Raw genomic sequence first — 15045 nt, 5'->3', positions numbered from 1 at the left:
CAGAAAAAACTCCTGCAGACTGTCTCACTCTTGATTAATTTATTAATGACATTGACATTTCGGTCTCTCAGAGGATGAATGTCTGAGGTCCAAAACATGTGACAGTATGCTGGAGTTTTTTCAGAAATCTTCTGCTAAGTGCCTTTCCTCCGAGGCACCGGTCAAATGTACAGAGATTTTCCAGAATCAAGTTATAATTTAATAGGTAAATTAAAATAGGTTATCCTGTTATCTACATCCGTAATCTAACGTTGTTGTGCTAATTAATACATTTTATGGGAATATTTGCCTCTCATATCACATTACAGAACTAAATAATAATACTTTGATGTGGGATTGTTTATGGTATTATAATTAATACAAAATCTAACACAGTTTTCAGGAGAAATATTTGATGGTAAAATATGCTGATCGTATTAGACTACCTTCTATTGGCTTAAGTGCCTTAAGAACATTTATACTACTCAATATAGTGCATACTTGTGTCGTATTACTTTAAATATTAATCCGATTAAGATAAATGCAGGTTTATCATTTGGATTTTGGATTTGAGCTACAACAGATCACCTGGACAAAGGCGTACCTATTCACCAGAACACTGGGAATCGATCTCACTACGCTGAGGACGGCAAAATGTTCCATCAAAGTACAAACAGTTGCATCCCTACTGTCAAGAAAAGTATTCAAAATCTGCTCCTGTGTGGAACCTAATAAAACGATTTTATTACGATGTAAATTAACTTCTACAACACTACAATCATTATCATATGAAAATAATTGGTCCATAAAACATCTATATAGAACTTATTAACCTTTGATACACATCACTGTCTGACCCTGCCTAGTCAGCGTTATCAGCGGACACTGTTGACATTGAAAGATTAAGCTGCTTCCAAGAAATTGGCTTGGCGTTGTCAAGGGCAACTGTGAGGCGGGCCCTGTGACTTTAATTACATTTGATTAGGACAAAATGAGTCAAGTAGACCTATACTGACGTGTTTGGAAGCACATGATGGACTGTCCGTGAGGCGCTGCATGACTCAAACGTAATTATATATATATCAGTTAAAAGGTGCACTATGTATTGTTACTAATGTATTGTAAATTATCATTTAGATTGAAACAAGATGTTTTCTGATGCTATTACCAAAATGCGTCCCACATTACCTAAATTCACCCAGTGTGACAATCTAGGTTTTCTCCTTCAGAATTGTTACCTACTTGTTTCCATAGATACTTTTTTAATAACCGAATTAATTTACTTACTTTAGTACATGGCCGACCCAGTGTTTCCCCTAGGTTTCCTGGTTTGGTAGGGGGTTATAATGCTATGTAAAGCAATTAAATTGCTATAAAACACCAAAATTGGGCATTTATAGGACTCAGAAAGTTTATAGTTTGTTTCATGTCATCTTAAGGCTTTATCTGCCTGGTAAAATATGTCATGTATAACATGAAATTAAGTAACTAAAATTAATAAATTATCTTACTTTTCATCCACTCACTGCTTTACATTGAACCCATGCACAACTCCATGCAGCTTTAGCTAAACTGCTAGGTTTGGCTTGTATTTTTTCTACTCACAATGTACCAATAAGCATTAATATTACCGTATTTTCCGGACTATAAGTCGCACCAGAGTGTAAGTCGCACCAGCCAAAAAATGCATAATAGATGACCATAACATAATGAACATGCTAACAAGTTTACCAAAGCCTCAGTATTACCCAAAATCACTAAATCCATTAAATTCTTCTTCCTCAACAACTCCCCAAACTCTGGAGGAAGTGCCGATTCTTCTTCTTCTAGAGCCTAGAGCACCCTCTTGCGGTTGCCAGTGTGAAAATAACAAATAATAGCATATACAGTATAAGTCGCTTTGGAGTATAAGTCGCAACCCGGGAAAAACTATGAAAAAAGGTGCGACTTAGAGTCCGGAAAATACGGTACTTTAATCATTATCTTCAAACTAGTGTAGTCTTGTCCAACTAACTTACTCTTGAGCTGGCACAGTTCAACATCTGTCCCTGACTGTTGTGTTTACTCGAAGAGCAGCACTGCTGTGAGTGCCTCAGCACCGTTTATTCATCCTGCTCAGAGTAGGATAAATTCTCAGACTTGATCCGTAGATTGAGAATAACTCTTGGATGAGAATCAAAACATTTGTTTTTTCTAATAACACTCCTGGACGAATGTGGGATTACACACCACAGCGTAGCAGCAAACGGCAGAGCAGATCTGTCCTCAAAAGGCTGCACCAGCATGTCACTTCAAACCCATGAAGATATCTCATCATAATCCTTTATTTGTCATTTGTAAATCAAATCATCAAATCAAATCAATTAATTTAATGTTGCCCAGGATGTCATTTACAGGCTTTTGGCTCTCAACCTTTGACTGACAACCACTTTTTGCATTTGTTTTAAGATTCCTCACCATCATGGGCAACTTCATCACCACCAGCACAACCCTGAATTCCTCTGAGTGCTACTCCGTGGACAGCACCACCAGAAGGAGGGCCTTCATCTCCTTCTATCTGGTCATCATCTTATCCTCCACCCCTCTCAATTCCTTCTTTCTGTTCGTGTCCTGGCAGCACATCCGTCAAAGGAACGAGCTTGGTGTTTACCTGTTCAATCTGGCCCTTCCGACCTCATCTTCACCATCGGCTTAAGTCTGTGGTTGGATTTTCTTTGGCATGGGTTCTGGGTTCTAAGCGGTTTATCTTGCTTCCTTTCTATCTACTGCCTGTACGCCAACTTCTACACCAGCGAGGCTCTCATCTGCTGCATTGCTCTTAACAGCTACCTTGCCGTGGTCCACCCTTTTAGGTACAAGTTTGTTCGTAGAGTCAGTACTGCAGTGTGTGTTAGCTTCGCCATCTGGGCTTTGGTCCTGATCTTCAATGCCGTAACCATCTCTTCAGAAGACAACAACCAAGAGGAAGCCTCATTGTGCTTTGACATCGTACAACCACTGACAGCAAACATGGTGCGAGCGAGCATTCTCCGGTTTGTGCTTGGCTTAGTAGTTCCCTTGCTGGTGGTGTTGTTTCTCCACCTGGGGTATCTCAAGGGCAGTTAGAAGCAACCAGGCCACACAGGAACAGGAGTCTAAAGGTGTTGCAAAGTTACTCCTTGGGGTGTTTCTGTGTCTCCTCATCTGCTTTGGACCGGTACATGTTCTGATGCTGGTTCGTACGCTGGTGAAGGACTGTAAGACCATACAATCTCTGCTGTATCCACACAAAATTGTGATAGCCATCTCGTGTCTGAACTGCCTCGCTGACTTGCTGTTCTACTGCTTAATCACGAGAACGGGCAAGGCCAAGCTCCATCAGGTGGTGCTGTACTTCCAGGGGAGAAAAAGGACCACAGAGTCTGTGAGCGTACCTGTGTAGACTAATACAGGAACTTTGGATGAGATGAACACTTCACCACAGTTAACCATGGTCACATAGTGAGATGGGAATTATTTTACACTGTATGCACGTCTTGAAATGACCTGCCACATATAGGGACTGTGACTGGCTTTGTTTTGATCTGCAGAAATAAAATGAAAGTGAAAACAACTGGAACATCAATGTGTTTACAGTATTTGGGCTGTGGAGATCGAATAACTTGTGAGCCACGCAATTCCTCATGTCTGAAATCTAAAACGTTTTAGTGCTAATGCTAAAATGTTAGTGTTAATGCTAAATTACTAGAACACGTCTGAATGTTCCTCAGCTATCGAGCCCTTATCGAGGTTTTGAGATTTTGATTCTTGTTTTTGGACACTGACTCTGTATTTTGCTTACACCTCGTGATTCCTGTCTGCCGTCGTCGACCCTGAACGACCCTGCGATTACCCTTTCGCAAATCCTCTGAGGTCTCTGTGCATGTGAACATGGTGAGTGTGTCTTGTAGAATCCCCTACTGTACAATATATAACTTTCATTTTTTCACATGTTTGTTAAATAATGCATAGAATGTATGTCGCACTGTTTCATTGTTCACTCACTCCTGGTCTGATGCTGGGGCAGACAAGGGACTCAAGAAACACAACAAGTCACAACGAGGCTATACATTTTTGTTTTAAACTTAAAGCATCTATCCTTAAATCATGTCGAAAATGTTTTTGTGATCATGTTGTTAGAAAATTTGCCAGGTAAATTAATCCACCTGCTCCAATAAGAAACAATGGTAAAAATTACATTTCACATTTAAGTATTATTTTCATAGTTTTTACATTTTCTGTTCTGTTTTTTGAGCTTTCACGAGGGTGCAAAAAAGCCACAGCATTTTACCAAATAAAAGTTACAGCTTAAAACAGACCTAAAGCGTTTCTATTTATGGTTTTATGACCTCTGCATTTAATAATTATTGACACTGACCCTTATTGCCTTTGGACACAAACTGTAAAAGTGATATTGCTGCTTTTTATATTGTGTTTACAGAATTTATATGGCGTGTATATGATATTTACAGCATCATTATAGAGTAAATATATAATTATTATTATTTTTTTTTTACTAAATACATTTCAGCTCGATACACCAAAAATGTGATTGAACCACATTGCGAATCCCATTACTAAAATGACTAAATCAATCAATCAGTCAGTGAATCAATACTAAGAATTGGTCACAAGTAGATATTGATTTCTCTCTGATAAATGATGGGTGTCATGTGCAGGTTATTGTGCACAGATTATGTGAGCAGAAGCAGCACATTAGAACATAAAATAAAGTACACTGAGCATGGACACTTGAATTAATTTCAAAAGCAAACCTGAATGTGAAGTGCTTTTCCTCTGGCTCCTCATCAACTTTCAAAAGTTTGCCTCGCCCTCCGCTGGTAGTCTCTATTTCTCCCCCTTCAAGCTCGGGTCCTCTGCCAGAGGGCTGGGAGGTTGAGGATATTTGCTGTTTCTAGCACTGCACCGAGATCCATCCATTTTCTACCACTTGTTCCCTTTCGGGGTCGCGGGTGACTGGAGCCTGTCCCAGTGCCTTCGGGCCTTAGGTGGGGTACACCCTGGACAGTGACCAACTCAGAGACATAGACATTACAGACAGCCAGTCACTCTCATTCACATTCATTCACTAGGTCAATTTAGAGTTACCAATTTTGCCTAACACATGCATGTCTTTGAACGGTGGGAGGAAGCCAGAGAACCCACGGTAACATGGGGAGGACATGCAGACTCCACCCTCACCCCCACTCATGTGATGTTGGTCTAGTCCGGGAATCAAACTCCCTTCTTGGGAGGCAAGAGCACTAAACATTGGAGATGTCCAATGTTTACTATGTTATTCTAACCCTTTCGACGGTGTCAAAAATGTTTTAAACAAAGTTAATGTCACAACTTGTGTTTTGATAATGTATTTCTTTATTTACTTGAATAGATTGATGGTTGCTCAATGGAGTAATGTGGGATTCTTAACCTGACAAATTTGAAGGATTATTGTAATAGTAACAGCGCAACAAGCAAACACAATTTATTTTCATGAATGTGGCAGTGCGCGCCTGCCATCTTCTACCGCCAGGGAGCGCCTATAAAAGGGCGGTCCCTCTAGGTCTCTGGCCTTTGACACTGCTGTCACTTCCGGGTTTGCGCCGAGGGTTGGGCTCTCGTCGTCCTCAGGTATACATGCGTTCTCACTTCCGGCAAATTACCAGTACATCCGGGAATTTGTACCCGCCGCCATTTTGACCGGGTGACGCTTGCAACAGCTGGACAGCACGTCATTTTCTACGTCATACTGAGCGCGGCATAATGAGCTACGAATTTTATAATTCTTTAGACGATGACGGCAGAAAAAGGTACATGACAAAGCTGTCATTCCTTGGTCTGACACCAGCGGAATGTCCCTACAGAATGCCGCAGGGTTTGTGGAAGGACAGCCCGACTGACTGGCCTGATTTGGATTGGCCCAGTATCTACAACTATTTTGATTGAAAGCTCGGGAATTTTCACCTGGCAATGTAAGTTTCTGACTATCCAATACGCAAACATTGCATCCAAAAACAACGCAGTATTTTGGTGAATATAGTAGCCGTGCGGTTGTAAAGTACTATGCCGTGCTCAGTATGACGTAGAAAATGACGTGCTGTCCAGCTGCTGCAAGCGTCACCCGGTCAAAATGGCGGCGGGTACAAATTCCCGGATGTACTGGTAATTTGCCGGAAGTGAGAACGCATGTATGAGATAGACAGAGGCTGATAATTAAATATTTTAATTTAATCCTAAACCAACTTTGGCTTCTTTAGTGCCGTCGCTCCTAGGGCCTCACCCCTGCAACGTCTCGCTTGTGTAACGTTCAGGTCAGGTCAGGTCAGGTCAGGTCAGGTCTGGTCCTGTAATTGTACTGTGTGATGTGGCGATCCTGCACCTGGCGTGAATGGGAACTGACTTGAATGTTACATTTTAACTGAAAATATAATTGAATCCTGTATTAACTGAACCAAGTGTCTGTCTGCCAATAACGAACCCGCGTGTCTTTCACTTTTAATTTCGGTCCTGGGACTATCCCAGGTGGTGGCGTTGGTGCTTTAATTCATCTCCTAAGCTAAAATATGAATGTAAATGCCTGTAACACCCTTGTCTTGTAATAGTCAGTTTCCTCTCTATGAAATGAACATGGAACATAACATGAAACTTTATCAGTGCATGAGACGAGCGCCCCTCAGAGAAATCGGCGTATAATTGTGCCTCAAAGAAGTGTTTCACTTTGCGTTCCCCATTGTGTATTACGGTATTCGCGTAATTTGTCATCGCAGCCAGGGTAAGTAAGAGGTTTCTCCGCAACATTTACATTAAGGGGTTATAAAAAAGAAAGCCCCTCTGATCATTTTGTGCGTTACACGTTGTGCATTGGGGAATGTTTTAACTGCTCACTGTGTTGCGATAGGACATTACTTTAGTATTAAAATGATATATTAGTTAAATCCATGCTGTAAACTTGGATAGAGAGCGAAAAGGAATCTTACGGTTTGTTAGCCAAAACCTGTACATAAGTCCAGCCTTCTTTGGCACCTCCACTGCTCTACTGTCTGTGCGGAAGCCGAGCGTGGATCTGGAAGGCGAGAAGGAGGGGTCCTTTCTCGTGTCGGTTATAGTGCCAGATCAAAAATGGCTCAAAGTCAATGGCTAGTTGCTCCATTTGACCCAAATATAATATTATGTAACATGTTGTTGACTCTCTACAAATCCTGGACACAGAATGCTAATGCTGCTTGGACATGTGCTCATTACTCTGTGACATACTAAAAAACACTCCCACACACTGACACTGCAGAAAACGTGCATGAGCTCAAATCAAATGGACTGAGAAAAACATCAAAGTAACCCATAGTCCAGGCCATATCCTCCAGTACAGAGATGTTGGCTATCTTTTATCATCCACGTATTTAAACTTTTTTAAGACTAAAGAGTTTGAGGTATTTGTATGTTCTCCCTGTGTCTGGGCAGGCATTGTCAAAAAAATGTAAGAGACAGAACTGTTACTTCAACATAATATTCAAGTAGAAGTACAAAGTATTGATCCAATTAATTAAGTAAGGGCAAGACTAACTATTAAACATTTGATTTAAATGTTATTTTTACATTTAGGCTCATTTTTTACTATAGAAATGTTCCGTTATTGTAATATTATGGTCATCAATTGTATTAACATTTGACAACTATCTGACCAGAAGTGAAGCTTTTCTCTCCATTTGAGCTGTCTAAATAATTACTGATTTGGGGGTGTGGAGCTTTTAACCATTTTATAATTGTTTTCCATTCTCATTTAACCACTCAAAGTTGTTTTTAACGGTAGTTCCTGCATGTTTGAGTAATCTTTTATTCTCCTGTGGACAAGACAACGTTACTCGGACAGTTTCACCGCTTCCCAGACAGTGTTGTCCCAATTTCCAACTCGATTTCAGTACAAAGGAAAATAATGTTTCTCAATACTAATTTCGACGCCACAATGATAATCAGAAATGTTCAAGGTTTAAAACAATCAAATGACATTTTCAACACAAATTAATATCACTTTATGTACAAGATCATTGTAAAACTGTTCTGGAGAGGCCAACTTTAGTTCTGTTTGTGATAATTATATATATTTTTTAATTGATACTTGATCAAATGAGTGTCTAGTTTAGATACTAGTTTTAGTATCATATCAATACTTTTAATAACCCTAATAACTACATAGCAGATAGAAGCACATGGTCTTCTTTAAGTAAAGGTCTTCTGCCATGCCATTGTATGTTCTACATGTTATATACACTTCTGTATTCATTAGGTGAAAATTAAATAATCAAGGATATGTTTTGTGACAATGAACAAATACCACAGTTTAAAAAACATTGCGCTAACTCAAAATTGGTTGTGCACATTATCTAAATACAAGCTTACATGTCCATATATTTGTTTGTGTATTTGAGTGAACAATCCTAGAGGTTGTGCATGTTCACAGCTTGATACGAGTCTTTGCACAATGAGAGTGCAGCCTACAGCCTTCTGCGACAGCCTAGCATTACCAGCTCACCGGATCCATGCTAATGCTGTATGTGTATGCTAATGTGTCCTCAAATCAACACCAACACAACTGTTGTCAGCCTGAGCACCACTTAAACAGGTGGCTGTGATCTGCCATGTGCAAAGACAGAGCCATCTGCACTGGAGGAGGAACCAGCACAAGTTGTGATTTATGTTGGAATAATACTGGCAAAGGCGTAATAACCGGCAGTTCATTTCACTTGTTCAACTCTTTTAAACATCTTTCTTTTGTGTTCTTGTCCACTGTTGCCAAAGTAGTGCTCTGTTTAAGTATATCAAATTATTCTTATTCTAGGAGAATATGCGTGGGCTATATTGGCATCTTAATATTTCTTTTGGAGTATCTCGATAATGATTAGACAATATAATGTCTATCTTTGAATGTATTAGTTGATGTTCAATTATCAGACAAATGTGAAATGTAAAATTAATCACAAACGTGCAACACCCTACATCACTTTTTTGTAAGGATTTCTTTTTAAGGCCTGAAGGATTTATTTGAGAGGACAGCTGCAGTGTGAAATGTGGAGAGAAAGGGAGAGGCATTCAGCAAACGGTCGAGGGCTTGAACCCACAACACCACAGTGGCCGCAACCACACATGTGCAGCGTCCTTAACGACTGTACCATCAGCTATTTTTCCATACTTTTTTAACTCAATATTTGAATCTAGCATTACTTCAAAACAACATATTGCGCACCTCTGAGAGAGACACAATTTAATTTTTATTTTTTTTGCTCATCATGATCGTTTTATATCTGAGATCACTCGGTGTTTAAACTCCAAAAGTAAATTAGATCAAACAAATCTGAAAAACGAGGCTGGTCTAAAATATGGACATTATCAATGTAAGCGCAGTTTGGCAGAGGCTGGGTTCCAATTCGGGAAATGGCAGGGCTCATTATAAAACGGCACTGAATGTTTGAAGAGGTCGCCACGGGAACTGGGGTAAACTGGGCTGGGCGCTGCAGGAGGGAGAGGCCAGTGATGGTGGGCTTCACAGATGTAGGAGAGGAGGGAGATGGGACAAGGAAAGGTCATGGGCAGTGATGCAGAATATTATTGATATTGCAATGTTAGTTAATGCAGTACCAAACATTGTTATATTTAATTAAAAAAAAAGTATGGACTTCTAAATGATTACAACACTATGTGTGCACTATGAAAAGGACGTGAGATTTAAACATTGCAGTAAACTAGGGTAAGTTAAGCCACAGTATAAGTTGAGCTACCTATTTGTTTGGTCGTTAGTTAATTGAAATATTAATTTACATGTACATGTATTTTTGGATTTGGCGTGTCTGGAATAGATAGAGGACATTCATTTTTATAGTTTCAATCCTTTGACTGAGATGTAAGTATGGGATCAGAGTCCATTTTTCAAGGAGAAAAGAGGGATATCATTTTACTATACTTTCACTCTACCCCCCTTGCTGACTGGTGCCCCCCTCTCCCCTCAGTGTCCCACCCTCCCCTCGTAGAATCTTTTAATAGAAGTGTTAAAACTATCCATCAGAATGTCAGAATGTATTTTATTACTATTCACACACACCACTCACTCTTATTGAATAAGTCTAAAAGTCTAAAGAGAACCGATCCTCTTTTATTCTGTAAATATGTTTCTCTTGAACCAGTACTGTGAGTACACCCCCGCTGGGTAAAATAACTGAACTCGAAAGTTGACGTTCAAATATTTAGTCATTAAAGCCCGTTACAAACGCATCCTGCATGACCCAAATTTGGATTCTCGTAACTTTAGCAATTTTAAATCTGGTGTGCTCCTTGTGTGTGCTGACTTAGGTAACTATTAAACATTAATGCTAATAATGACTGAAACAGGAAATTCCGACACAAATTCCCCAACACAACGCTCTTTATCCAATTGGAGGCATGGTTTAAAACACATTATGTGAAGAGTAGATGCACGTTTGTCAGTATCTAACCTCAATATTACGCTGTTAGGACAGAGTGAACTACACACTACATCCTCCCGTGCAGCCAGCTGTTGGTGGGAAAATTTGTCTGCATCCCATTTTGCAAAATATACAAGTTTTGACTTGAATCTTACTACAAGTACCTTGCTTTAGGCCTTGCCTTTTTGCTGTATCTAGTTGTATTTATGAGTAACCTAATCTCCCATAGTGGTCTCATCGTGTTTGCTTAAAGTAATGCTCTTTGAACGGTGTTGTTGATCAATTATGTCGAGTTGTTTTAGACTTTTAGACTCAGGCTGAGCAGTTGTTTTTAGTTATATTATTGTTTTGTGAGCTATTGAGATAGAACCCTTCGACGAAAAGAGAGAGAGAGAGAGAATATAGGGTTACATATATAAGTGTGTTAATGTATGTGATAATTGTAGTTTGTTACACCAATTAATTGTTGATTATTTCATATTGTTGTACTGTTTATTTTGTTCAAACTTGATTGCACTTTTTGTAATAAACTGATTTCTGAATATATTTTGACTGTTTAAAGGCCAAATACTCTAATATTAATCATATTAACAATGTTGTTGTATTTTTACAGGACCTTTTAGTAAAATTACAAATAGATTATTAAATGCATTTTTAGGTAGATAATAAGTTTAGCTTTTAGATTGCAGTCAAAGTCCGGTCTTCCAGCTTTGCCTTTTAGAAGCAACCAACATTCCAATAGATACAGTTGGCATCCGAGGGAACGCCCACTAACGGTCCTCTGTGGGGGGAGTAATCCGTTCATTTTAATGTAGAAGAGCTGCTCTGTCACCCACTGTTCAACAACTACAAGCAAACACGACACAAAGAAATTTATATAGTTATCCCAGAATGCTACGGGCTAAATACTACTACCATGCTAGCACCACCTGCTGTATTTTTACAACCACAGGGCAATACGTTTCTGGGGTAAGGCTATGTCAACTACAACTTATAGTTGTATACAACTATACAACTTCCACTGCTGTGTCTAAAACTTGAATTAGTTTGACTTAAAATACACATAATTTGTTAGGAATCAGAGAGTTTCCCCCACGGCAGACCATTACCACAGATATGATGTGTGGCCGACTAGATTTAAGATAAGATATTCCTTTATTGTCCCACATGGGGAAATTTCATTGGTGCAACGCAGGTAGATCCAGAGGCAGATACAGAAGAACAGATCACTTATAGGAAGTCTGAAAAACACTTTCAGTAGAAGATATCCTATAAATAAACAAAAACTCCCATAGACAAATAAATAAATAAATACCATTGCATGTGATCCCGACAGTAATTGCACATGAATATGTGTCACGACAGCACATAGATTGCACATGAATTTCACAGTAATTGCACATGAATTGCACATGAATTCCAACAGCAATTGCACATATGACAGAATTGCACATCAGTATTAGGTTAGGTCAGTATTGCGACGGGATAACGTGACGATCTCCGGGTAAGACGACTGTTCTCCGCAGTTTCATGAGTTCCTCCTTTGTGTAAACGCGGTACGGCGCCGGCCGGGGGGCGGGGCCGGAGCCAAGACACATCGCAACGACACGACGAAAACACTCAATCCAGCCGAATAAGTCAAAACAAGTTAATTTAAAGCGATTCCAGTGCGTGTCCCGATCGTTCGTGAAGTTCCTCTTTCATATAAACGTGTATATAAACGTGTACCGACGACACGCCGTACTTTAGCGCGGCCGGAGGGCGCGGGGGGGGCTGGTGGGCTCGCTCGGAGCTAGCTCACGTCACAACAACACAACGAACGCAACGAAAAACGCTCAAATCCAGCCGAAAAAAGCCAGCTGTACCAGCTGGCAGCTGGCAGCTGGTACAGCTGATATTTCTCTCTTCTTTATTTTAAGGTTGTTGGTCATGATCGAGGCAGTTGTGGATTCTTCATAAAAGGAATTGCATTTGGAAGAAACACATAACCAATTTAACCAAGCGGAAATATTCTGCAAAATCAACTTTAATTAAAGCCGCGGTAGCGGCGATGATGGCTCTCTCCACCTGCGCGACCGTCTTGTTGTTGTTGTTGTTGTTTTATGGCGGTTTGCATCCGAGCGTTGCATTACCGCCAGACTTTATTCCTCAGACGTTTCGTAGTCCTCAGACTCTGTCGTAGTCCGTAAAAGTACTCCTCCCATTGCTTTGGTGTTACAAAGCCCATGAGGTCATGATATGTCTTTGTGACTAGAATAGTTGTTGTGTCAGAGACCAACCGGCTTTATTCCAGGGAGACTCTTCTTCATCTTCCTCTCCCTCTTTGACGTTGGGTGCTTTGGAAGTACAAAGCCCATGAGGTCATGGGACGTCTTTGTTGTTTTACAAAGCCCATGAGGTCATGGGACGTCTCTGTCGTTTTATCCTTTAGAAGTCCTTCTTCCATCACTTTGGTGTTTCTAGGCCAATGAAGTCAAAGCGCGTTAGAACATCCTCTTGCTCCTCATCCTCGGCTCAGTCTCCATCACCCGCGACCGTCTTCCCGCGCGGCTGTGTTTTGATTGCTATTGCCCCGATGCTGGACTTTATTCTTTAGACTTTATTATTTTGTCTTTATTCTTTACTTTATTTTTTTAGACCCCCTCCTCCCTGTACCTCCGTCACCTAGCAACAGAGACCCGCCGCTAATGCTGATGCTAATGCTAAGACCACGGCACGAGAGGAAATGTTCCATTAAAATAAAAGAGGAAGAGGAAGTGGAGGCTGCTGGCCAATTGTGAAAATACACAATATCTGAAATGCACTTTTTTCATGGCGTCTCGAGGAGAATATAACCCTTAAGTTTCAAACAAATCAGACAATGTTGAGTTTTTCACACAATGGGTAGGGGGCACTATAGAGTCAATTTGTTACATGGGTATTAATATTTTCCAATCAGACCATAAAAACGCATTAGTGAGTGAAATGTGAGCTCCGTAGATCAATTCCATTAGGCGTGACTTGTCCTTGAAAAAACAGGGAATTAAGCCTTTTTTGAGGGCGTGCTATGTGGAGACCGTACGGAATATCCATTAAAAATGTATATATTTATTAAATTCCAATGTCTTTAGATGACAAGACAAAAAGTACAATTTTGAAAAAAAAAGTCAAATGTGGCCGCGCCACTTTGATTCAACATGGCTGACTTCCTGTTTATCATACAGTCAGGTGCGTTTTACTCGTCAAAGGTAGCTCCATCACTGTCCCAAGTCTCATGTGCCTAGGCCAAAGATTAAGAGTTTCATGTTCTTTCTTTTTTGAACTAGTCAGCACTGTTGCAACGGGCGTTCGCCGAGCCGATCGCGTCTATGTCCCCATGTGTGACATTTATCAATGTTAGGGGGTCAAAAATGCCCGAGTTGTGGCAAAATGACCATGAATAATAGTCAGAAGAAACCAGGCAATAACAAAGACTCGTCGCATTTGATTCCACGGAATGGCTCAAGCCAATGAGCTTTTAACCTTTTTACACTAGTGTTTTATCATTGTTATTCTTTATTGATTCCTGCATGCATTAATCCTGCTTTGTCTTCAACTGAGGCTCAGAAAATTCTTGTTTTCACCTACCCCCTCACATGACCCCATTTATAAAAATAAAAAAAGGAAAAAAATGTATTTACTTTATTTACTTTTTTTTTTAAAGTCTCCTAGAAATTTTGAGGCTTGTTCTCCAGTGACACTTTCACGTTATATAAGATTTTAGTCTACTTTCAGTTCCGTTTTACAAATAATAGACACAATAATGACTAAGATACAAACTGTAAATGTTTTGAAGCCATTATTGACATATAATTTCATTAGCAATGCAACAGCAATATTTAACTTGGTCTTATTTTTGTGGGGCTGGGGTTTAGGGCTTTTTTCAATGGTATATGTTAATCTGGCAACCTTGCTGTCCCTGCAGTGGCTTCCTAATGGTTGTCATCCAACAAAATGTTTTAAAATGCGTTGGCAATGTCTTTCGTATTTTTTTTTTAGAGGTCTTTAATGTTCTACCTTCAGTATTTTCCCTTTTTTATTCCCTCTCTCACGTTGCCTGATCAGTGTCTTTTATGTTTCTGTCTGCTGCGCCACGTAGACTCAAACACATGTGACAGGCTCCACAGGCACGGATGGAGAGCCAGGTCACATGCAGCAACACTGTGGCAACATTATGTAATAAAGTCTGGCATTCAAGGCACAAGGAAATGATGGAACATAATGGGATAAGTTATATATGTTTTGTATTCTAATGTATTTGCCCCGCAACAGAGCCACAGCTGCCTTGCCATCTCTTCTTTACTAAAAATGCCAAAATGCTCCATGTGCAGAAAATATTCCTAAGGTAATCATCTAGACACTGTTTCAACTGCGATGCAGAAGTCAAGCTATTTGACATTGCCATGTTTTTTGTGAGGGTTTTTTATGTCCAAATTCTATATTTTACATTGACTGTTTAATATTTTAAATACACATTTACAACTGAATTAATGAAGTAAACAAACTTGACTATGACTATGACTTTGAGGCAGATAAGTACATTTGACATAAAATTAAATTTTACAATTTATAAAATGTC

General features: G+C 39.8%; 1 protein-coding gene across 1 annotated transcript; it reads left to right on the top strand.

Moving 5' to 3' along the window:
* Positions 1–2432: 2432 nt before the first annotated feature.
* Positions 2433–3400, top strand: gpr65 (G protein-coupled receptor 65). The gene is given in 3 exon segments (XM_072458234.1): positions 2433–2642; positions 2645–3048; positions 3050–3400. Coding segments are annotated over 3 exon segments (957 nt in total). The 5' UTR covers positions 2433–2440.
* The last annotated feature ends 11645 nt before the right edge of the window (positions 3401–15045 follow it).

Source organism: Eucyclogobius newberryi, unplaced genomic scaffold (assembly GCF_026437365.1).
Source record: "Eucyclogobius newberryi isolate DKJ021-1_F unplaced genomic scaffold, fEucNew1.0.hap1 SCAF_21, whole genome shotgun sequence".
Classification (NCBI taxonomy): domain Eukaryota; kingdom Metazoa; phylum Chordata; class Actinopteri; order Gobiiformes; family Gobiidae; genus Eucyclogobius; species Eucyclogobius newberryi.
Note: the sequence above shows the minus strand (reverse complement) of the source record. Positions and strands in the feature narration are given on the sequence as shown.